Source organism: Phoxinus phoxinus (assembly GCF_949152265.1).
Source record: "Phoxinus phoxinus genome assembly, chromosome: 1".
In the NCBI taxonomy this organism is placed as follows: Eukaryota; Metazoa; Chordata; class Actinopteri; order Cypriniformes; family Leuciscidae; genus Phoxinus; species Phoxinus phoxinus.
The window spans coordinates 11,806,009-11,829,534 of NC_136876.1; the positions used below are offsets into that span (position 1 = coordinate 11,806,009).

The 23,526-nt window shown below is 36.0% G+C and overlaps 1 protein-coding gene across 1 annotated transcript in view; it reads right to left on the reverse strand.

The window, feature by feature from the left end:
• Positions 1 to 1,220: 1,220 nt before the first annotated feature.
• The window catches only part of LOC307000205 (uncharacterized protein), a 28,691-nt gene continuing 6,385 nt past the window's right edge, over positions 1,221 to 23,526 (reverse strand). Inside the window, exons 5-25 of the mRNA XM_079615630.1 lie at positions 20,685 to 20,839; positions 19,468 to 19,571; positions 19,154 to 19,346; positions 14,744 to 14,875; positions 14,492 to 14,635; positions 14,136 to 14,274; positions 12,347 to 12,500; positions 10,074 to 10,210; positions 9,844 to 9,955; positions 9,115 to 9,178; positions 8,769 to 8,975; positions 7,163 to 7,308; positions 6,241 to 6,359; positions 6,012 to 6,136; positions 5,767 to 5,861; positions 5,243 to 5,382; positions 4,613 to 4,737; positions 4,271 to 4,416; positions 4,054 to 4,156; positions 1,901 to 2,043; positions 1,221 to 1,655 (exon numbers count right to left, since the gene is read on the reverse strand). Coding sequence (XP_079471756.1) covers positions 1,532 to 1,655; positions 1,901 to 2,043; positions 4,054 to 4,156; positions 4,271 to 4,416; positions 4,613 to 4,737; positions 5,243 to 5,382; positions 5,767 to 5,861; positions 6,012 to 6,136; positions 6,241 to 6,359; positions 7,163 to 7,308; positions 8,769 to 8,975; positions 9,115 to 9,178; positions 9,844 to 9,955; positions 10,074 to 10,210; positions 12,347 to 12,500; positions 14,136 to 14,274; positions 14,492 to 14,635; positions 14,744 to 14,875; positions 19,154 to 19,346; positions 19,468 to 19,571; positions 20,685 to 20,839 — 2,807 coding nt within the window. The 3' untranslated portion in view covers positions 1,221 to 1,531. The remainder of the gene's footprint in view (positions 1,656 to 1,900; positions 2,044 to 4,053; positions 4,157 to 4,270; positions 4,417 to 4,612; positions 4,738 to 5,242; positions 5,383 to 5,766; positions 5,862 to 6,011; positions 6,137 to 6,240; positions 6,360 to 7,162; positions 7,309 to 8,768; positions 8,976 to 9,114; positions 9,179 to 9,843; positions 9,956 to 10,073; positions 10,211 to 12,346; positions 12,501 to 14,135; positions 14,275 to 14,491; positions 14,636 to 14,743; positions 14,876 to 19,153; positions 19,347 to 19,467; positions 19,572 to 20,684; positions 20,840 to 23,526) is intronic.

Consider the following 23,526-nt stretch of genomic DNA (forward strand, 5'->3'; position numbering starts at 1 on the left):
TATGCAAAATGTATATTGGTCAATCTCATGTAACTTTATTTCATTTTTTACAAGGTTTCAAAGTGGGAGATGGATGCATTTTTCTCAGTCCTGTTACCAAAAATCATGTCTTTTAATGTCACCGTCCTACGTTTACTTCACTATATTACAATTAAATCCTAATCTAATCATGACACAATACATAGCGTTGGAAAGGTCTAAGACTCCTAAATAGATACTTTAGCACCGTTTTTTGTTACAAATTATGAAGGAACAGTAATAGATGAATTTATGACAAGAGTGCACCTTAAAAAATCTACATCATAACAGGAGTTCTGACTTGTCACAGAAAGTCCACACACACACACACATTTTTAATAATTGAAACTACGGTTTTCATGCTAAAAGTTCATAATAAAACACCTAATCTAGTATTTGTCAATAACAATTTATAAAATAATATTATCCTCCAAAATATAATATATTTTTTATCGCCTTTTTTATTACATCACATATTTTTGTAGTTACCATAAATTAGGTATCATTTGCAAGCTTACGAATTTAGAATTCATCACGTGAAAAACGTTTTGAAATTGTATTTGCGTTTCCATAGAAACGGAACTCTAAATTATTTTATCGGGCTCCTCCCCTTTTGGGCATCATCATGTTTCAGCGAGGCGCTGGAGAGCAAAATTAGTTTGAATGCAAAATACAAATTCACCACAAGATGGGAGTAATTCCTACATATTGTCCCTTTAAATATAATTAAATACAAACTATTGGAATGAGAAGAATCTTTACTTTTTAGTATATTTAAAAAGGCATTACACCAAAAGAATAGATACTAAGCACTAGTAGCAAATTAATTAGTACTAGTACCTAATGGAATATATACGAGTATATAAAAAATAAGCAGGATTTTAAGGATTAAATGTTAAAACGGTTTTCCATAATATGTGGGCATTTACTATACACTCTAAAATATACTGGGTTGTTTCAACCCAAATTTAGGTCAAATATGGACAAACCTAGCAATTGGGTAATTTTTTCAACCCAACGTTTGAGTTATCCATATTTGGGTTAAAACAACCCAGCATTTTTAGTGTGTAATGATAGTGGTGAGACCCTATAAGCTTCACGCCACACAATATTTGCAGTTATTATTTGTGGGTGTGTAATTTAGGGGAGATCGAATCAACTACATTCTGATACGGACATAGAAAACCTGATTCTGTTCATATAATATTGCCCACAAGATTTTAATATTACTTTTATTGATTTGTAATAAGCAATTGTTACAAACAGACAACTGACAGTGAATCATGAACAGATTAAAGCACACAAACCAACATTAAACCAAAATCAACATGTTGAATTACAGACATGTTTTAACATATTGCTGAAATAAAAAGTGTAAAATCTTACATATTAAGATAAAGTAAGCCCCTTATTTAGAAAACTTGAGAACAAAGGGTCCAAAGCAGGGATAATAACAAATCAAACTGCTCTCATAATTTGCAAGATTATCATAATGCTACATCTGAATGAAATGCTAAACCGGCGTTTCCTTAATCTGTGACATGCGATATTCCTTCACAGCCTTCTTTGTTTTCAGATCTGGCTTTAAGTGTGCTATTTGTAGCACATCTTCCGTCAGTGGATCTGTACTTCCATGCCTGAAATAATAATGACAGTCAAAAATGTACAAAAAAAACATGCATTTCTCCCCACACACACACACAATAGTCCAAAGAGCTACTTTGATAAGATGTTTCTAATGTAGATCTGTCCAGCTGAAAATATCATGTTATATCAAGTAAATTCATGAATTTAAATCCTGGGAGAAAAAGATATTCCAGAATAATCTGCTTTATATTTAAAGATAATGTTTTGGTTACCAGTTCAGTGTTGGATAACTTACAGCTTCACATGATCCTCAATAGCGCTGCGCTCATACACCATCCCATCTGTAGTTTTCACTGGATCAACAAACAACTTGTGTGACAGAGGACAAGTCAAAGTCGGAGGAGTGACATTTTTCTGCAACTCTGGACCTACATATTTCTAGAAAAGATAGAAAAAATACTTTGAATATACTTTATATAAAACAATTGATAGTTGATCATTGTTAATTGATAGTACTGTAAAATCAATCAGATGGGTGTCTGTATTTTACTCTCTGCTGTTTTTAAATTAATTATGAGTTAGTAGTTACTACACTAAAAAAAATATATGATCAAGTTATGACAATGTGTTTTTACATTGCTTTAACTCATCACAATAAGTCAAGCAAATTTCTACTTTTTTTATACAAGATTAAACTTTTTTGTTTAAATCTGTTAAATTTAAGTTGAAATTACTTACATTAAGTACAATCAACTTTGATGTTTAAGGTAGTGTAGTACACTGTACAAAATATTAGTGGTGTCAACAATAATCGATTCGGCGATGCATCGCAATGCGGGATATGCACGATTCAGCATCGATGCGGCAAAGTGCCATAATCGATTATGTCACTGTTTATTTTCTGGCCTTGAGTTGGACAATAAAGTTGTGAAGTTTATTACTTCCGTGGGCATAACAACAACAACAATCAAGACGGCTGAGGCGGAGGGAGATGACCGCGATAGACGGGTAATTAAAAACGCACCCAAAGCTTGGAAAAGCGGACATCTGGGCACATTTCGATTCTACGAAGTTAATGGGAAACTTAACAAGACGAGGCTGAACACAGGAGCGCAGCTTCGCGGCTGAGACACGAATAGACTATTATTAACTTAAAGCTTTACTCTTAAACACAAAAGGCACGTCCATTTTAATAAAAAAAATGATATTTATTAAACAAACCAGATCAAGAGCAAAAACGAAATAAAGTGCATAACTGAAAAATAAAGCATATAGGCTCAAAACTAATACAAACAGTGGCACTGCGCGAGTGCCCGCATTGGGCTCCAATAATATATTCCCGTCTTCTAAAAAAAAAATGCTGCCGATGTCTTTGTTGACATGGTAGAGGAGGACTGACTATGAATTAAACGGTCTCTCAATTAAATAAATAATATTCAGCAAACCTTAGTAGCCTACTTTCTTCAATCTGTCTCTCTTCTCCAGTGGGTTGGGATAATCCAAAAGAAGTGAAAACAAGGGGGGTGTTCTGAAGACAGACTGTTACCTGTGAAACGGGTGCTCTGAAAACACCCCCATTAGCAATTAGTGCTTTCCACCTGACGAAATGAACGCGCAAAATGAATGAAATGAACGCGGCAAAACTGATGAAATGAACGCGCAAAACGAATGAAATGAACGCGCAAAATGAATGAAATGAACGCGGCAAAACGAATGAAATGAACGCGCAAAATGAATGAAATGAACGCGGCAAAACTGATGAAATGAACGCGGCAAAAAATCGACCAATCAGAATTTTGGTCAAGCCAGAACGTATCGACCAACAATCGACTAATCGATTGGGAGATTACAGCCCTAGAAAGCAGTGATTTATGTTTTCTTTTTCAGGTTTGAAAATGCCATATACAATACCCTGTACCATTCAATTTTATTTTGTTTAATGACATTTATGTCAAAGATACAGCAGTGATAATGGTAGTGATATAGGCTACACACATAGCAGCCAATAAAATCTGTTGTTCAATATATGACTGCTTGTATTGCCTCATGACTGATGAAAAATGTGCCTTGTTGTGTGCAGTAGAATTTTGATGCATCGCAATGCATCGTAGAATCGAATTGAATCAAATCGTTACCTGGTAAATCGTAATCGAATCGAATTGTGAGGGCAGTGCCAATGCACACCCCTACAAAATATTTTCATGATTTGTTCTCAACATTTTATCTTTGGTCAAATCAATTTAGAGAATTAATTTGGTTTAATAAATAGAAACTCAAAATATTACATAATCTGAACCAATCTCTTTTGTTGTATTAACTCACATTTTTAATTTAAATGAACTCACTCAATTTTAAGCCAACCAGGTAACTTACCTTTATTAGTTAAACCAACATACAGTGTAGGAAGGAGGCTTTGTAAACTTCATGGAATTGCGGTTTTTAAATTACCTTTTCCAAGTCATCCAGAGAGGAACTGGCATACATCTTTGTGCTTTTCTTGGCTTCTTCCTCATATATGTGCTTGTTGGACTGGAATTCTTCTGCCAAAATGCTTAACAAACACCATAATGTTTACATAATGACTTTGACTACATTAAAAATAAATAACTACTACTTTAAAATCTTAAAGCCTGTAATCCTGTTAGAGGCTATATGTCCTGTTTACCTGTCTAGAGGATCATCTGGTTCCGGAGCGATCAAGAGCCCGAATATCGCATCCAGGATCTCTCTCATGGTAATGTGGGCCGAGTAATTGCGATCAAAAATGTTGTGACAGATTCTTCCCACATTGTTCACATTGCAATGGTAAACCTTAAAATAAGTTAAGGGAGAATGCTACTAATTTATGTTATTTTATTGTTATGCTTGATTCATAGTTTAAACACCACAAAAATTTGAATTTTCGATGTATATGTCACCAATCTGTAACTGCTGAAAGAAAACTAGTAGTTCACCAGATCTAGTATGGTTGAACCACATGTGAGGACAGCGGTGGGGAAAAGGATACAGGGGTGACGAATCTCATGAGTGGTGGTTTCACTGGGTATTCAGGACCAAACTCACAGTACAGCTCAAAGACCCCGTCTCCATACGGGGTATCAGGTGGACCTTTCATGAGGATCTTCCAGAAGGCTGAAGAACAAAACCAGTATCAGTTAACAGCACACTAGCTTATATTGCAGGTACATGAATACTAGTATTTAGTTGCCTGTCTGGATATTGTATTTTTGATTTGACACACTGAAACAAACTTGATGTGTAAAATCACAAATCATGTTTATTATTGACATTGGTTATTTTTACACAGATTTTGAGAGTAAGCACACACATTTTTGTATTAGTCCCTCTAGAAAAAGTCTAGATATATTGATACAGTAAGGTCACTTGTTAAGTATGCGTTACTGAAATCAAATCTTTACAACATACAGAATTAGTTTGAGACCACTGTGCCATTATTATTTTATTTATTTGTTTTTCACAGTAGTTCAGTGCAAAGTGTCTGCAAAATTCCTGCGAGTAAGAATAATCTGATTCTGTCCGTCAGTCGAACTGATATATCAGACTATATGATGAACTATGTGATATGCTATTACTATAAGTTAATTCATTTTATTAATATTAAACATCAATTTCTTACCAAAATCTGCCTCTGAGGGCAGCACTGTGCAGAAGGGATGAGGGTCACAGTGGAGATTCTTGAGCTCCTCCAAGATCCTCTTGTCCTTCTCCAGGAAGAACCGCTTTCTCTTGGACTCCTTGATCCTCTTTTTCAAAGCACTGCAGTAAGTTTTGCATAGATGGTGAGAGACACTTACATTTAAATATCTGCAATATTATTTGCACCTCATGATGAACATTGGATTTCTTTAAACTGAATGGGATTGTAATTTCAATCACTAAATTACGGTAGGCAATGAAGTTTAATGTTTTGAATCTGAACAGCCTTACATTTTGAATTAAAAGAAAACATTCAGATGAAACATCAAACGCTTATAATTAAGTAATGTAGGTTTACTGCCCAATTTCTTTAAAAAAAAAATTCGTTTGGACTCATTTCTAATTTAAGACTGAGAAATCAATGTCCTTGTACATTAAGCTAAATTCTCCAAAACATACTAAAATAACCGTGAAATTCTATACATGCTTTAATTTAGCTCTTACTTCTTTGTCAGCGTCACTTTGTTGTGTATCTGTGGAGGTAATTTAACCTCTGGTTTGACATCATAACCACAGGTCCCGAAAAAGTTGAGGTCATCCTGTCAAATACATCAAAAACAATCAGTGACAAATGATCATGTTTTCAGTCTATTGTCATTCTTTCACACATTTTAGCAAACTACATGAAAATCTACATGACTCAAATATAATATACATGACTGAAATATAAGTTTTCCAAAATGCTATACCACTTTGTTAATTGACGATACATCAAAGCATCTCTTTTCCTTCCGTAGCTCCATTGACAAGACCGTTTCCATCTCAAAGAGTTGCAAGGCAGCTTTACTTGTTTCAGGCTTAAAACAGCAACCACCTAAAAAAAAAACATTTAGCAGTAATAATTAGCCAATGAAAACAATATTAAGCACAGTTGTATAAAAAAAGCCTGGTTACCTATTATATATGCAAAATGTTTACCTGTAACATTGCTGATCCCATGTAACTCAGTGTTATCTACGGCACCGATCAGCACAGCATCAACAACGATTTTTAAATCCATCAACCTTTTTGCAGTCGCAACCGGCATACACATCGATCTGTATTTTGTAAAAATATGATGTCATTTTAAATATTATACACGTTAAATTAATTTGTACATCTTGAATGCTCTTCAAAATCTATCTATCTATCTATCTATCTATCTATCTATCTATCTATCTATCTATCTATCTATCTATCTATCTATCTATCTATCTAAGTTGAATGTGGTTGTTCACTTATCTAATCAGTAGTCCTCAGGCATGACAAAAATAGTAGTTACTAAGCACTACTGAACAGGTTAATAATTAATGCGAATGCATAATATTTCATTAATTCTAAAGTGAAGGTAATGGTAACACACTAGTAATGACTCGACTATTACCAAATCTATCAGAAGGAATACCATCCAAACCCTTACAAAAACCTCAAAAGCCCTTATAGTGATTTCAGTAGATTTATGTTTTTCACTTTAGAAAACTGATCCAAATAATTAGTAATTCCTTCTGAAGGATTTGGTAATATTCGAGGCATTACTAGTGGGTGACCAAGACCTTACTTTAGAATTAATTATGCATTATTCACATTAAATATGAACCTGTATAGTCCTCCGGGAGGCATGAAAACAATAGTAGTTATTGATTAGTTAATAATGAACTACCACATTGAGCGCTAGTACTTGCTAATTTATCAGAGTTTCTTGTTAGTTAATAGTAGTTACTAGAGTGTTAATAGTGCGTTACTCATTTGTTCCTGTGTGTTATTCATTAATGATGGAACAGTATCTAAAGTGTAACCAGATGATTAAGTATATAACTTTTGTAGCATAAAACTGGTTTTCTGAGAGTTCCTGAAAACGCACCCACAGTCATTTCCATCTGTCAGGCATAAAATGCGACATCGGCAATCTGGAAATCTCTGTCTGATTTGGTTCAGTTCTTTGCATCCACGATTTAAAGCATCATACAATAAAGTGGCTCCAGATGGCTGAAGTCCATGAACATGCTCCTAAAAAGAAGAAAATTATAATGTATTAAAATGTAAATCACTCTTTTTTTCCTCAAAAAGGACTTTTCACACCTGGTCAGCCGCCTAAACGGTTACACTTTCCTGTGTAGATTTATTTTTAAAATGAATTTTCCTTTGTATTGTTATGCTATAACGTTTGTACAAAATGCTTCAGTTATAATATATGGTGGTTTACCCTTTTCAAATATATATATGGTGATAATTAGTGATGCTCCGATTGATCGGCCGCCGATCATGCTCAGCTCGGCCGATATTGGCTAAAAATAGCTTGATCGGCGAACCCCAAAAGCGCCGATCATGTGACGTAAATTACTCGCGTGACTTTTTTCCACCTGCATGCGCGGCGCACGGGCACACAACAGCAGACCGGAGCTTGCCAGTGGCAACATGAGTTCTCCTCCCGTCTGGAAGTTTTTCAAAGTGTCCGACAAAAAAATAGCCATTTGCAATGTATGTCGTGCTGAAATCCCTCGAGGTGGAAGCCACCAACGGCATTTTAACACCACTAACATGATTAGGCATCTTCACACGGATTTTCATCTGAGGTCTTACATTTCATTAAAGGGTTAGTTCACCCAAAAATGAAAATAATGTCATTAATGACTCACCCTCATGTCGTTCTAAGCCCGTAAGACCTCCGTTCATCTTCGGAACACAGTTTAAGATATTTTAGATTTAGTCCGAGAGCTTTCTGTCCCTCCATTGAAAATGTATGAACGCTGTATACTGTCCATGTCCAGAAATGTAATAAAGACATCATCAAAGTAGTCCATGTGACATCAGTGGGTTAGTTAGACATGTTTGAAGCATCAAAAATAAATTGTCCAAAAATAACAAAAACTACGTCTTTATACAGCATTGTATTCTCTCCCGGGTCTGTTGTCAATCTGCGTTCAGGACTCCGCAGTGACACTGCTGACGTAAGACGCTGCTGACGTGTTATCTGGTGTGCCCGAGCTTCGTTTACAGTCTGAGGAAGACGCACGATGTAAACAAAACAATCTTCGCAAACATGTCTAAGGATTTCGACACAAAGGAAGACTTGAATTTTTTTTGCCCATCCATATTTATTCGAACCCGAATACTACACGGACGAGCTAATTGTATTTGTTATTTGCTGGTTAATGTGTCGTGTAGGTCTTAAATTTCCATCTTTATGGTCTTAAAATGTCTTAAAACAGTCTTTGACTTACAAAAGGTCTTTCATGAATTTCTGTCACCTCATAGTTAAATTTCTACAAATGGTGCAAACTCTGCTAGATTATAGATAAAAGATTCCCATTCCCCTGCCATTCTGTGCTCGGTAGTGATCGGCAGATTATGATTTTGGTGATCGGTAATCGGCCCCAAAAATGCTGATCGGAGCCAAAAATGCTGATCGGAGCATCTCTAGTGATAATAATAAATCATTAAAAAACTAAAATCTAAAACCACATTACCTTGAAGGTTTCCACTGTTTCTGTGAATGTATGAAGAGTTTTCACTATAGAGTCAAACTTCACAAGGCAGATAACTTGCTCAAAATTATAAGCCATGCATCGGTTGGCAAAGCAATCGAATATTTCTTTGACGGCTTCAATTCGCGTCATATTGCAGTCTTTGTCAAAACACTCCTCACCCATGGAGGAACTGGAGTCAAGAAGTACCTTTAAACAAAATGAAAATGTCACACAGATTACATTATTTCACAACTTCTTTTTGACATAAGCGCTTTGAGGTTTCAGAAAAAGCGCTATATAACTGTAACAAATTATTATTTTGACAAATGTACACTAGTAAACATACCACAATAGCCTCTTTTGGAGTCTTGGTGACTTTGAAGGTTAGATCATCTCTGACGTCTCTCAGTCTATAGGGAGACATAATCAAACCAGTCACATGGATATTTGTAAAGCTTACATAACAATATGAACATTTATGCACATCAGCACAGAGTTGTACACACCATTTCTACAGTGGATTAAAATTTGTAGATTATGCATTGTTACTATTGTTCCAAACCATATAATAAAACCAAAGGTTTACAGATATGTTTTATTGACAGTTACTGAATGTATTAATAACATTATAATATAATACTCATCCATGTCTAAATCATTATAAGTATTTGTTACACAGCTCTTGGGAATACTTGATTTTGATTGGAAGCTGCTGTATTTAGAATTATTTTATCAATACAAAATTACCTGTTAATATGACCCAACAAGATTACAATACAAAATGAGCCTTGGCAATATTATTATTATCAAAATGATAGTTCACCCAAAAATGCAAATTCTGTCATAATTTACTCTCATGTTGTTCTTAAATTGTGTGATTTAAAAAAAAATACTTACACAAAATAAGATATTTTGAAAAATGTTGGTAACGAACCATTTTTTTTTACCATTGACTTCCATTGTATGGACAAAGAAATCCTCAAAATATCTTTGTTTTGGAACGACAAGTTGTTTTTTGTAAACTATTTTCGGGGTAACTATCCTTTGACTAAAATGATGAATAAACAATACTTACTTATTAGCCAGTTCATCTACGTTCACTGAGATGTGATCTCCAGCAAGAGGGTCGAAAACAACAACGTTTTGAGGACCCCCTTTATCTTTGTAACTGTACATGCCAAATTTTTCTGTAACAATAAAACATTAGTTAATACCCCTGCTGAGTGATATGAATAGTATTACCAGTGGAATATTATCAGTTCTTCTAACGATAGACTAATGTAAACGGTGTGTGACATCAGTTACCGCGACTGAGGAGGATCAGGCGTGGTGCGCGGACTCCAAACTCCTTGAGTTGTAGTGGTGGAGTTACAACCAAATGAGAATACTCTTCCACTTTCTTGTTCATTTCGGCAAATGTTTCCTCTGGGTTGATGTTGAAACTAAAAGAGCATATTGTCATCAAGATTAGCATTATGGATAAAAATGATTCATTTTGCTGTAAAACAGATAAAAACTCAAATTCATAAATAAAAAGGTAAGATAATGTTGACATGATAGATAGTTGTCTTGTTTTATTTAGACTTTGTTCAAAAATGAACCAATAAATTCAATGGGGAGATGCATTCTGCATTCATTGTTCAAAAAGTCAAAGTCTAAAAAGAAAACCAGGTCTCAGTGGGATTCCGATTACATTTTTTCTAACCACTTTACAGCACACAACTATTTATTTATTTTCTATATATTTTTTTTTATAAAACACCATATACACTAACTTTACACTAAAGTTTAAATTAGTACATTTTCTATAAATATTTTTGCGTCTTCATTTTCTTTTCTAACTTAAAACACACTAGACATGCAAATTCTATGCCTTTTGGGCACTTTTTGTGTGAAATTACTGATGTTGGCGATGTTAATCATGCGGCGCGCGAGTGCATTTGACTGGCATAAAATCGGCCGGTCACCTGTCATGGCCGATCACGTGAAAATCGGCCAATTCCGGTCACCAGCCGATAAATCGGGGCATCTCTACTATTCGGCTCAAAGCTTGCAAAAAAAAAAAAAATTGCTACAGAATAAGGGCCAATCCCAATTCTACCCCTTCACTTTCCCCTTCCCCTCAGTTTTGAGCGTGCACGTGAAGGGTTAGGGCTGTCTCGGTTCTCTTTTGGTTGGAGGAGGGCCAGATAGCCCTTCAAACGAAGATTTTTCAGGACCACACTTCAAACAAAGGGGTATGAGAAGTGTCACTGCATACACCGGCTACAGACGTAAAATGGCTGCCCAAGCAAAAAAGGAGACCCATAAATGTAAGAATTGTTGCTTTAATAAGTATTTTAACGAGAAGTGATGATTTGCTTTATGTTACATTTAATCTTGTGTTCATATTTACTGTCAGTTCCTTCAAAGAAACGTTTGTAAAAAAAATCTCCTCTCCCCCGAACAAAGCACACAAGCTATTGGTGCGTTCAAGTCATCTCGTAAAGATCGTATTTATGAGTTGAACGCACATGAATGCCACACAATGTCATAAATACGAGTGGGAAGCTCGGGATTTTCTTTAAGAACTACAGTTTAAAACCCTTGCTGTATTTTTGTGTATTAATTAAAATGTAATTAAACTCGATAAACGTGACTTGAACACACCTGCCGTCGTAAACACAACTTACAATACAGCAATAGGCTGTCACGTACGATTGAGTAACTTCAAGAGGTTATTCAGTCGTATAAACCCTGTAAACATTTCACACATTAAATAAATCAATGGATACAATCATAGGTCTGTACCTCCAACGTGTTAATACAACACCACAGAATACAAGTCCTGTGCATCTTGGAAGTTTGTGATAAACATCGACGCATCTCCTGTGACGTAGGCGCTAGCGACGATGTATAATGACGTGTAACGGTGTAGTAGTGGCGTCCCATTTCTTAGGGGAATAGATATGAGGTCATCTGTGGTGTCATTTAAAAAAAATTAAACAATACATTACACTACATGCAAGTGCTGCATTACTGCCTGTGGCCAATCAAATACAAGCATAAAAGTTGTGCCTTAAAGAGGAAAGTTTGCAACACCAAGATGTGAATATTTCATTATCCTATTTGTGTAGAAATAAGTTAGCATTAGTAAAAGTCATTTATTTTTCAGCATTTCAGCAGTTATTAAACATGAATTTATGATAAAACCGTACCAGTCATTTTACCAGTCAACATTAATGGTCAAATATCTGGGCATGCCTAGTTAATGTTACAAATATTTGTACAAAGATTTCATTGTATAATGCTACTGTTGTTAATGTTTTTTAGGTTGTGGTCTTATGAATAAAGTGTGTTTGTTGGGTAAAAGCCTGTTCTGGAGGAATGAGTTGATTTGTGACAAGTGTTTTGGTAGTTTTAGTGCATTTTTAAAGTGAAATTAACTGCTGTGCCGAGCTGAAAGTTGGATAGGAGAAATTTCTGAAGAGTCTTGAAAAATGGACCCAAGTATTGAGAAACGTGTCCCAGCGAATGTAAAAAAAAAAATTAAGCTGTAAAAAAATATTTAAATGATTCAGCAGGTGAAAGTGTGATACCTGGAATCAGGTGTAGTGCCATCACAGTCGGTCCAGAGGGGGAAGGATTCAATGAACGGCGGGAGACTGAGCAGAATCTTTTCAACATCAGTGGCTTTTTTGATTGATGTCTCTTTAAGGTTCAGTTCAGTGCAGTTTGGAATAGTTCCTCCCTCTAAAAAAATAACAAAATAAAAACAGAATAATACACAAGTATTGTCATAGGGTAGACTGAGTTTACTGAAAATATTTTCCTCCTTAAGCAAGTTTAATTCCCCATTGTGCTGAAGAGTAGAGCCTGTGCTTCAGTCCAGGATAAGCAGAACAACACTGATGATGCTGTGTGTTGCTTTATTTAACAGGCAGTGACTGAAGCGGTGACATGTAGTTACATTAATTCACGCATGTAGTTCAATTAAATTCAAGATTCAAATAAATTCATTTTACAATGAATGTATTTGTTAGTGATAATTCAGGAAATACTTATAATAAAACAACTGTTTTTCTGTAAAAAGTAGGGCTGAACGATTTTGGAAAATAATCTAATTGCGATTATTTGTACCAATATTGCGATTGCGATTTAATATGCGATTATTTTTTAAGCTCTTTATCTTTTATATTATTCAACAAACACAAGCAATAAATAATTGTAAAATATGGATGGGAATCTTTAGGCACCTCATGAGCCGATCAACTTTTTTTATTTATCAATTAATCTTATTAATAAAACTTTAAATATTTATTTAATTACATATGTTATAAGTAGGCTACTTTTAAAAATAATTACACATTAAAAAACTAAATTAATACAATCACATGTTAAGAATTTTAAATAGGCTATATAAGCGAATAGCTTCAAAACATAAAATCTATCAATAACAAAGAGTATATATAATATATATAAGCCAACTGCATTCCAAAAGACATATGATGCCTTTATAGAGCATTTGTAAGGAAAATACCGGCGGGACCGCGCACTAAGTTACTAGAGTAACATCAAGCGCGCGTATTTCACAGCGAGTGCCATATGATCTTCTAGTCAGTGCAATGAAGCCCGCGAATGTCCAATTCGCTTCAACTTTTCCGAACTGTATGAAAGACTATTTTTCGGAAGGTTCGAATGTGTGTTTGTGACAGAGGAATTAGAAGCAAGCAGAATATTGTGTATAAAGCACACGCAAGCGTCATCACGCATCATCTGTGTTTAAAACTAAGCTCAGACTCGATTCTGAAATTATCTGAATCCATACAAAATAGTTGAAGAGAATGTATAACACAATCAAATAAATTAAACAAACTGTTCTTTCCTGTAGCCTATGCCAGGCCTATATGCGTAGCGTGCTTTACTATCGCGTCACGTGACCAGAGTGTAATCGCAGCTTCTGCGATTACAAAATCGCGTTTCATCATATCGCGATATTATCGCAAATGCCCTAGTAAAAAGTTTAATGAAAATGTCTGTAAATGTTTTTTGCACTTTATTTAAAAATTAGGATATTTCACTTTAATTTTATGGTATTTGTTTGTTAGTCTGACCCCTTTTTTTTTTTTTTTTACAGTGTTGGTAGTAAGTGGTTCCTTGTGGCACTGCTGTGAAGAACCATTTCTGGGTTCTTTAAAGTGCTTTAGAAAACCATCTAAAGTATTTAGCGTTATTTTAAAGTAAAACGTTCTTTGGGGAGCTTAAAATGGTTCTCCTATGGCATCAAGCTGAAAAACCCTTTTTCGTACTTAAAACCTTTATTTTTAACAGAGTATAACCTGCCATACTGCATAAATAAACAATCAAATGAAAAGAGAAGACTTTTACCTTTAATGACATCCAGCACATACGCTTTCTCAAAAACTTCCGGCACGTCTGGTACACGCACCGGCTCAGAGAAACGCTGATTTGTTGACTGTGCCTTCATGGAAATTGAAGCATAGTTTTCATGCTCTGTGCTCACATCCTGTGGGGAGAAATACTGAAATCACTGAATGATCTGATGCTGTTAACTGTCATTGTTTTGTTGAAATATTGGTATCAATTACATGTTGTTGTTAACTTGAAATGCTGTAAAAAAAAAAAAAAAAGTAGTTTTTTTTGCATGACCTTTTAACACCAACCGTAAAACCTGTCAAAACACTTCTTTGAAAACACCTGTACATTATACAATGCAATTATACCTTTGATTGAGATATGAGGTAGGCCCAGCAAACTGGGGCATACTCAAAAACATCCATGTCCTCAATTATCCTGTCATCAGATCTTTTTGTATGGCTGGGTAACAACTCCCTGAAGAGATAGTAAAGCCCTTCAACTATGGCAATCTGTAAGTAGAGGCAATATAACAAGTTAAGACGGTATATACTTTACATATATAGCATATTTATAGAAAAAAAATGTATTTAATGAAAAACGTTTTATCATATATTTACCTTCTGGACCCGTGTACCAGTCTTGTTTTGGCACATAATCTGATACAAGCTCTGGGATAAGGCATTGCATCCACTGATTTTCCGAATGTATGCAATCACTTTCTTGAACTTATCTCCTCCATTTTCCATTCTCTAGATATTCAGAATTAGATTATGTGGAAGCATAGCATTAGATTTACAAAACCATTTTTTAGCCTATTCATGATGAATAAGTAGCTATTATAGCCTAATATGGTTTAATGTAGGTTTATCTGTTTATGAACCATGTATCAAGTATATTAGATAGGAGAGTTTGCTTTGCTAAGCATGCCAGAAGAACGGTGGCCGGAGAGCTCACTACTCACTATGCAACCAAATACAGAAACCCCGCTGCAAATACTCACTATGCAATGGGGATGGCGAAAACTAAAACATTTCTTGACCGACCACCAAGCCTCATTAGCCGGTTGAAACCGGTTAACCGATTAGTTTAAAATATGCTACGCTATTTGAAATAGCAGCCATTTCGAGCCGCGCCTGCAATTTCACAACTCTGTCGCATCTCTCGGCCGCTCTGCCTCCCGCTCACACACACACTGCCCCGGCGCCACCCTTCCACTCACATCTCTTTTTTAAAATCCCCTACAACGTGAAAAATGAGTCCCGCAAACGTGGCGCCGAGGAGCTTTTATGTAATCGGAGGACAAATGGCTCCTTAGTTTCTAAATGGCTTGGGTACAAGGTGATCGCGTTGAAAATAAAAGGCGTTTGTCTAGCGTTAGAAGCTCATTTGAAACATTGCCGCGGCTCATTTAAGAAAATGACAGCTCCGAAGAGATGCCGCTTTAGTTTGAGGTAGTGCTAACAATAATAAAGAAAGATGATCATCATCATCACCTTATCTGTTACCACTGAAATGTAGATGTAATGTATTTCCAAATCTAAGCCCATCTTATGAGTGTGTTAGCCTGTAGCCTTTACTTTTCGCAAACCTTGTGAGCGCGCGAACCTAAACGCTGTGACATCGCACCAAATGTTTTTATTGGTTTATTAAGTACAAACAGGCGAGTTATGAAAAATTGAGTGTGAGGGATTTGTTCACTTCACACAAAAAGATCTTGGAATGAGATGGCTAACTGTAGTAGCGTTTAGTCCACTAAACAATAATAGCTAATTTAGAGATCACTTTTTTTTTTTACCGACTACCAACAACTTTGATCGGTTAACGGTGATACGGTCAACCATCGGTCAAACGGTCATCGGTTAACATCCCTACTATGCAACCGAATACAGAAACCCGCTGCAAATACTCACAACGCAACCAAATACAGAAACACTGCAAATACTCACAACGCAACCAAATACAGAAACACACTGCAACACACTATGCAACCAAATACATAAACCCCGCTGCAAATACTCACTATGCAACCAAATAAATGCGCGACCGGCTTTGGTTGATTGATAAAGAACACCGCGAGCGGGCATGTCGGAGAATAGCGCGGACACGCGTAAAAACACACAGCGAGCGGGCATGTCGGAGTCGCAGAATAGCGTGGACACGCGCTACACACCGCGAGCGGGCATGTCGGAGAATAGCGCAGACACGCGCTTCACACTGCGAGCGGGCTGCGGGCACCCAAAAGATTGTTTGACTATCAATAATCCCTCACATCACTCATTTTTTTTTTTTTTTTTATAGGTGAAAACGGACTTAAGGAACAGGCTCCAGGGGTACCATTTAGCAAGCATAGGCTACGCTCAGCATCAGGGGTGTTTGTTGTTTGGACAGACCTTTCCCCACTGCTAAACTCATTTTAACTTTTCTGAAACATTAACCAAGATGCCCTAGTATTGTTGTTGATACGAGTCTGTGTTGTCTTGTTTTTTCACCGTAATTCTTAAAGTTAACATAATCTGACTGAGGAATCTTAGACAAGTAAATTTTTAACTGTGGTCAAATGTAAATTAACTTGTGCCTATTTAACTTTATTCAGAAAATTATTATTTAATTCTGCAATTTGCCTTCATTAGCGATTATCATCAATTTGATTACACAGATATTAATTAAACTAAACAGCTAGACAATGGCATCTCTGAATTCAATAATGAAATGCCTTTAACTGAAAATTAAATGTTTAATCTTATTATTATACATTACTGACACTCTATCCTCCAATTTGATACTGTTAAGTGCTGTTTTGTTACAGTAGGCTATATTTTAATCTTTGACAACAGTAGGTTATACAAATACAACGGGTCATGTTAGCCCTGGTCCAATTAAAAAATATTAACAGATAGAACTCAGGACATTTTTGTTCATGTAAAATATACCTCATTGTCATGTTCTAGACTTGTTATATTTAGCTTTAAATAAAAAAAAAATACCCCCTTAATATTGTGGCAGTTTATTTCTCTGTGGTATCGAAAATGGTATCGAATATCGATATTTTTCAAGGTATCGTATCGAAGTTAGAAATTCTAGTATCGTGACAACACTAAACCAAATAAAGAAACACACTGCAAATACTCACAACGCAAGCAAATAAAGAAACGCACTGCAAATACTCACAACGCAAGCAAATACAGAAACACACTGCAAATACTCACTATGCAACCAAACAAAGAAACACACTGCAAATACTCACAACGCAACCAAATAAAGAAACGCACTGCAAATACTCACTATGCAACCAAATACAGAAACGCACTGCAAATACTCACTATGCAACCAAACACAGAAACACACTGCAAATACTCACTATGCAACCAAATACAGAAACACACTGCAAATACTCACTATGCAACCAAATAAAGAAATGCACTGCAAAGACTCACAACGCAACCAAATACAGAAACGCACTGCAAATACTCACTATGCAACCAAACACAGAAACACACTGCAAATACTCACTATGCAACCAAATAAAGAAATGCACTGCAAAGACTCACAACGCAACCAAATACAGAAACGCACTGCAAATACTCACTATGCAACCAAACACAGAAACACACTGCAAATACTCACTATGCAACCAAATAAAGAAATGCACTGCAAAGACTCACAACGCAACCAAATAAAGAAACACACCGCGAATACTCACTATGCAACCAAATAAAGAAATGCACTGCAAATACTCACAACGCAAGCAAATAAAGAAATGCACTGCAAATACTCACAACGCAAGCAAATAAAGAAACGCACTGCAAATACTCACTATGCAACCAAATAAAGAAACGCACTGCAAATACTCACAACGCAAGCTATACAGAAACGCACTGCAAATACTCACTATGCAACCAAATACAGAAACGCACTGCAAATACTCACTATGCAACCAAATAAAGAAACGCACAGCAAATACTCACAACGCAAGCAAATACAGAAACACACTGCAAATACTCGCTATGCAACCAAATAAAGAAACACACTGCAAAGACTCACAACGCAACCAAATACAGAAACACACTGCAAATACTCACTATGCAACCAAATAAAGAAACGCACTGCAAATACTCACTATGCAACCAAATAAAGAAACACACCGCGAATACTCACTATGCAACCAAATAAAGAAATGCACTGCAAATACTCACAACGCAAGCAAATAAAGAAACGCACTGCAAATACTCACAACGCAAGCAAATACAGAAACGCACTGCAAATACTCACTATGCAACCAAATAAAGAAATGCACTGCAAAGACTCACAACGCAACCAAATACAGAAACGCACTGCAAATACTCACTATGCAACCAAATACAGAAACGCACTGCAAATACTCACTATGCAACCAAATAAAGAAACGCACAGCAAATACTCACAACGCAAGCAAATACAGAAACACACTGCAAATACTCGCTATGCAACCAAATAAAGAAACACACTGCAAAGACTCACAACGCAACCAAATACAGAAACACACTGCAAATACTCACTATGCAACCAAATAAAGAAACGCACTGCAAATACTCACTATGCAACCAAATAAAGAAACGCACTGCAAATACTCACAACGCAAGCAAATACAGAAACACACTGCAAATACTCACTATGCAACCAAATACAGAAACAAGAAAGTATGCCCGTCGAGAGTTTGTGCGTACGCGCGTCTCATATGAGTATGTGTGCGGAGAGTTCCACACGTCTCGTGTGTGTAGAGTTTGCGTGTATGTGCGTGAGGACTTTATGTGTGTCGTTGTGCATTTCATATGTATTTGTTTGAGCGCTGACGTTGACGAGTTAACTCCTTAGGTATCGAAATCTGGAACCGAACAACATGTAATTTTTAGTTTGTCCACATTTACTGTCTTGCCAAAGAAACTATAACATGAGAGCTGGTGTGCAAAGCAAATATTTTGAATGTGATGTGAGGTAATTGTTTTAATGCTGAAAAAAAAAGTAGAGAGTAATCAGAAAAGGAAACTTACAATGGCATTCAAAACTGAGAAAAAGGCACTGAGGCCCTTCTCTGTCTGTTTCACTGATGGTGTGATATCACTTTGGCAGAATTTATTCATCTCCGGTGCTTCATGATGCAATGAAGACAAAGAGAACTGCAGCACTGAGTCTTCACTGATTTCAAGATTATGTAGTTTTTCACTGACTTTACAAGCATAGTCTCTGTAAAAGAGAGAAACAAAGTATTGATTCAATTTAGTAAGATTTACAATTACCACTTGCCACAGATCTACTATTTACAATATTGTGTAGTGTGTTTCCGTATTAAAATGAAGCAAATTACTTGAGGTAAAGCACGTGTGAAGGTATTCCACTCTCAAGTGAAAGCCGTCCTCTCAAGTCAGTCACTGTGTCACAATCCAAGTTCACATGGATTTCATACCTGCCCTGTTTGTAAAAAAAAATATATATATATATATTTGTATGTTTGTACACTACATGCATACACTTGCAATCAAAATGATTGAAGCCCACAGAGTATCAATTTACAAATGTAAGCTTTTCTAGATTGCGAGATTAAAAAATACATTTGAGTTATAGGATTGTTTTCATAATAAAGCTATGTGATAATTATTCAACCCCTATTCATCATTTCTGTTTTTAAGACATTTTTAAACAATTAAGCCTTTGGTAATTCTAACAACACTTAATTTGCTACACATGCATGAGCTGAAGTGGAGTAGAAAATATGGCCAAGACAAAAGAGCTCTCATAAAAGCCTCAAAAAGGCTACGAATGTAAGAACATTTCCAAGACTCTTAAAGCTTCTAGAGACACATTGGCAGCATTATTTGTAAGTTTTAAATGTATGGTAACATAGACCATGTGACCAGTGGCAACGTTTATTTGAGGTTATTAAGAGTAAAGAATTATCTACAAAATTTGACTTTTGGGGGTTGAATAATTTTGTATATTGATTAGAGTCAATTAGACCCCAATTTTTTTAAACTCTGTAATGCAACTTTACATTCTCAGAATCGCTCAAATGTGTGTTAATAAACCTTCTATGATGGTTTACTGATGGCTGGTGCTATATATAATACCCCGTTTTATTGATAAATACCACAATTAGGTCTAGTCCTCCAAAAAATGTGTATTGTCTCAGCATTTACCCTCATGCCGTTCCAGATAAACCCAGCCAGTGTAATCACAATGTTTGATTTGTCAGGTGTATTTGATGAAGTTAAACTGTGTAACAGTTGCCCAATCCTTGCTCTACAGTCTCGTGGAAGAAAGAGTCATATATGAAATGGATTGAGGGCGAGTAAATGATGAGAACTTTCATTTTTGAGAGGTCTTTAAATTACTGATATAGCGCATCTAAAGGAAAGATGTGAAAATGATTTACAACAAATTATGCACATGGTAACCAGTGGCTCATGGTCAGAACTTTCAAATCCAAAGAAGGGGTGACAATTAAAATGGTGAAACTTTCAATAAATTAAATATAAATGGGGAAAAGCTGCATTTAAATTGATACAATTATTTTTGTCTTGTTACCTTTAGCATCACGTGACAGAAGACACTGTGTGGGCCTTTGTTTCTCATGTTGTTTTGTTGTTTTGAGTGTCTGGGAGTTCCTCGTAAGTTTCCTTTTGGTGTAAATATGGCGTACAGTTCACTCCCATTTTCAATGTGCCTGTCTTTCAGGGACCCTGTGAGGATAAACAAAAACATGCAAAGACAATTTCAGTTACATTAAATGGAGAAAGTCAAAGCTGTCTGAACACACTAGATAGAGATATCAATGATTAATCACTGAACAATGATTTTATTAAATCACTTGAGCTTATCGATTGTCGATTAATCAGTTCAGTAATCATTGAAAGCAGACGCTGAAAACACTTATAAAATCATCAGATGCTGGTGCACATATTTCATCTCCGCTACACAAATGCTTAGCTTTCATGAAAAAAGAAATAGGGGCTCAACATCACGAGTGCTGAAGCGTTTTCTTAAGGAAAGATAATGTTGTCTTTACAATAATAAACAATATATATATTATCACTGCTTCATTATGGTTGACGTGCTGAGATGCCATATTGGAGTCAGAAGTAGGGGTTGTTGAGGTTTCCCCAAGTTTCTCAGTCCCAACTCTGACTTTTTCCTGTTAAAAGTTCCTACTGGGAACTAGGAATTTCCTAGCCTGGTTCTACCAGACTCTTGTACATACATTTAATTTGTACAGCGAGTCTGGCCTCTCTCCATTGACGAGCGTTAACTTCCTTGAAGGCGGGTACTCTGTTGAAGTTTAAAACTATTGGATCTGCCCAGAGCCACTCTGGATCTGCCATAACCAATCGCTAACGTTTGGTCGTGACGTTTGACGACTCAAACTAGCGCACAACCTCAACGTCATCATTCTCAGACACTCCCTCTGTTTGCACTGGTTGGACCGGTAAAAAATTGACTGGAGAAAACCCAAGAATATACCACAATCCCAGACCTAGTACTGAAGGAAAATTAAAATTTAACGGAAGTACGTAGGAGGGCTGAGTCAGGCTAGGGATTTCCCACTTCCGAGGACAAATGGAAAGCACCATTATGCACACAACAAACACTGTGATCAAGTTCAACATGACGAATACTTTTTATTTTACTGACTATGTCAATATTTCAAATATTTTGTTTGTTTTAATGAGCACCATGAGTGAGTTGCACCAGGAATTAAGATTGATTTTTGGTAATCTGATCACAAGTGCTCAGCCAACCATTACAAAACTATATACAAGTAAGTATAAGTAGTAAGTATAAGAAGTAAGTATACTTCAAGTTCATTTTATTAAGTATACTTAAGAAAAGTTCAAGTATATTTTAAAGTATATTCCGGAATCCACTGCCGCTTCAATGTATAGATGTATATATTTTTGAGTGATTTAGAAGTTATTGATCAATAATCAATATTATTTTTCCTTCTACATATTCAATTATTTGAACAACTTCTTCAAGCGCATGTTATTAAAACATTTACTTTACATCTTCAATCACTGACGGATAATAATGAATACTGTCTGCACCTCTCATTGAGAGAAAGAACATGCATTTGGTCGAGCTCTGCTCTAAACAGGAAACTTTCCCAAAACATACAGAGAGAATGTTTTGGGAAAGTTTCCTGTTTAGAGCAGAGCTCGACCTTGACGAGGCTGGATCCTGTGTATCTATCTGTGTGTGTGTGTGTGTGTGTGTGTGTGTGTGTACTAATATTCAGTTTTACAGGTCAGTATTGGTAAGATGAACAACTGGCACCCTGGAGAGATGAAAGAATCAGTTGTTCTCGACATGTTCTATCGTAGTTCTGTGAACTCAGGGTTCAGGTGTCATATCAATTAAGAAATGCTTCTGTAAAAATGTCAAGGTTTATCATTTTTGTGTACCATTTCAAAACTACTTGGGATTAAATTGGCCTTTTTTTTAGTTTCAAAGTGTACTTTTATAAACTAAAAAATGTGCTACAAGTATTTGTACGAGTATACTTTTACACTCTCAGTATAAAACTGCTGAACTGCAGTTTACCTGTAAGTTCTTTAAGTGAACATAACAATATACTCAACTATTTATATTACTTTTGCACTTTTAGAATACTATCAATGTTCCTATCTAGGTATTAGTGTGTTATACTTGAAATATACCTTTAATTAGGGGTGTGCGCTATCACGATTTGATCGTGGACGAATAAAATGTCTCCACGATCTGCTTTTGAAGAAATATCGTAGGATCGTGCATTCTATCAGTTGGCAGTTCTGGCGCCTCCATCTCAACATACTGTACAGCGCGACGTATATTCACATGAAATGCAGAGCAACAGGACACTGTAGTTCATAAAAAATTATTATTTGCATGTGCTTTAAAGCCTTGCAAAGTTCTCCACTAAATAAAATACTCTCAAACCAATATTGGCCATGACGCTAGCTAGCTAGAGGCTGGGCTAAAGCGAGCGTGCCGTGTATGTGGTGATCTTTATTTATGCGATATTTATGTCCGAGCCCGACCCGAGAGTTAAAATCCAATTTCTTTTTCTCATACTAATGACACATGTACGTTTGTTTGTCTGGAAAGCCCGCTTTTAACAGAAAGGCATTCTGAAATGTCCACAGATGAGCGCATCAGCGCTCTTAACACAGGCGCGCTTGCACGGGTTTCGTTGTCACAGCAACATAAACAAATTTCCGCACACAGGAAGACAGATGTTATGGTAATATTTTACATGTATTTGAATCACAAAAACGATTAATCAGATTTAATCAGTGCAACGCAGAGACTTCCGACACTTAATATGTTCGTGTGGAAACTCGAAATTGATGTATGTTCCCCATTGACTACCATAGTAGGAAAAAACTATTAT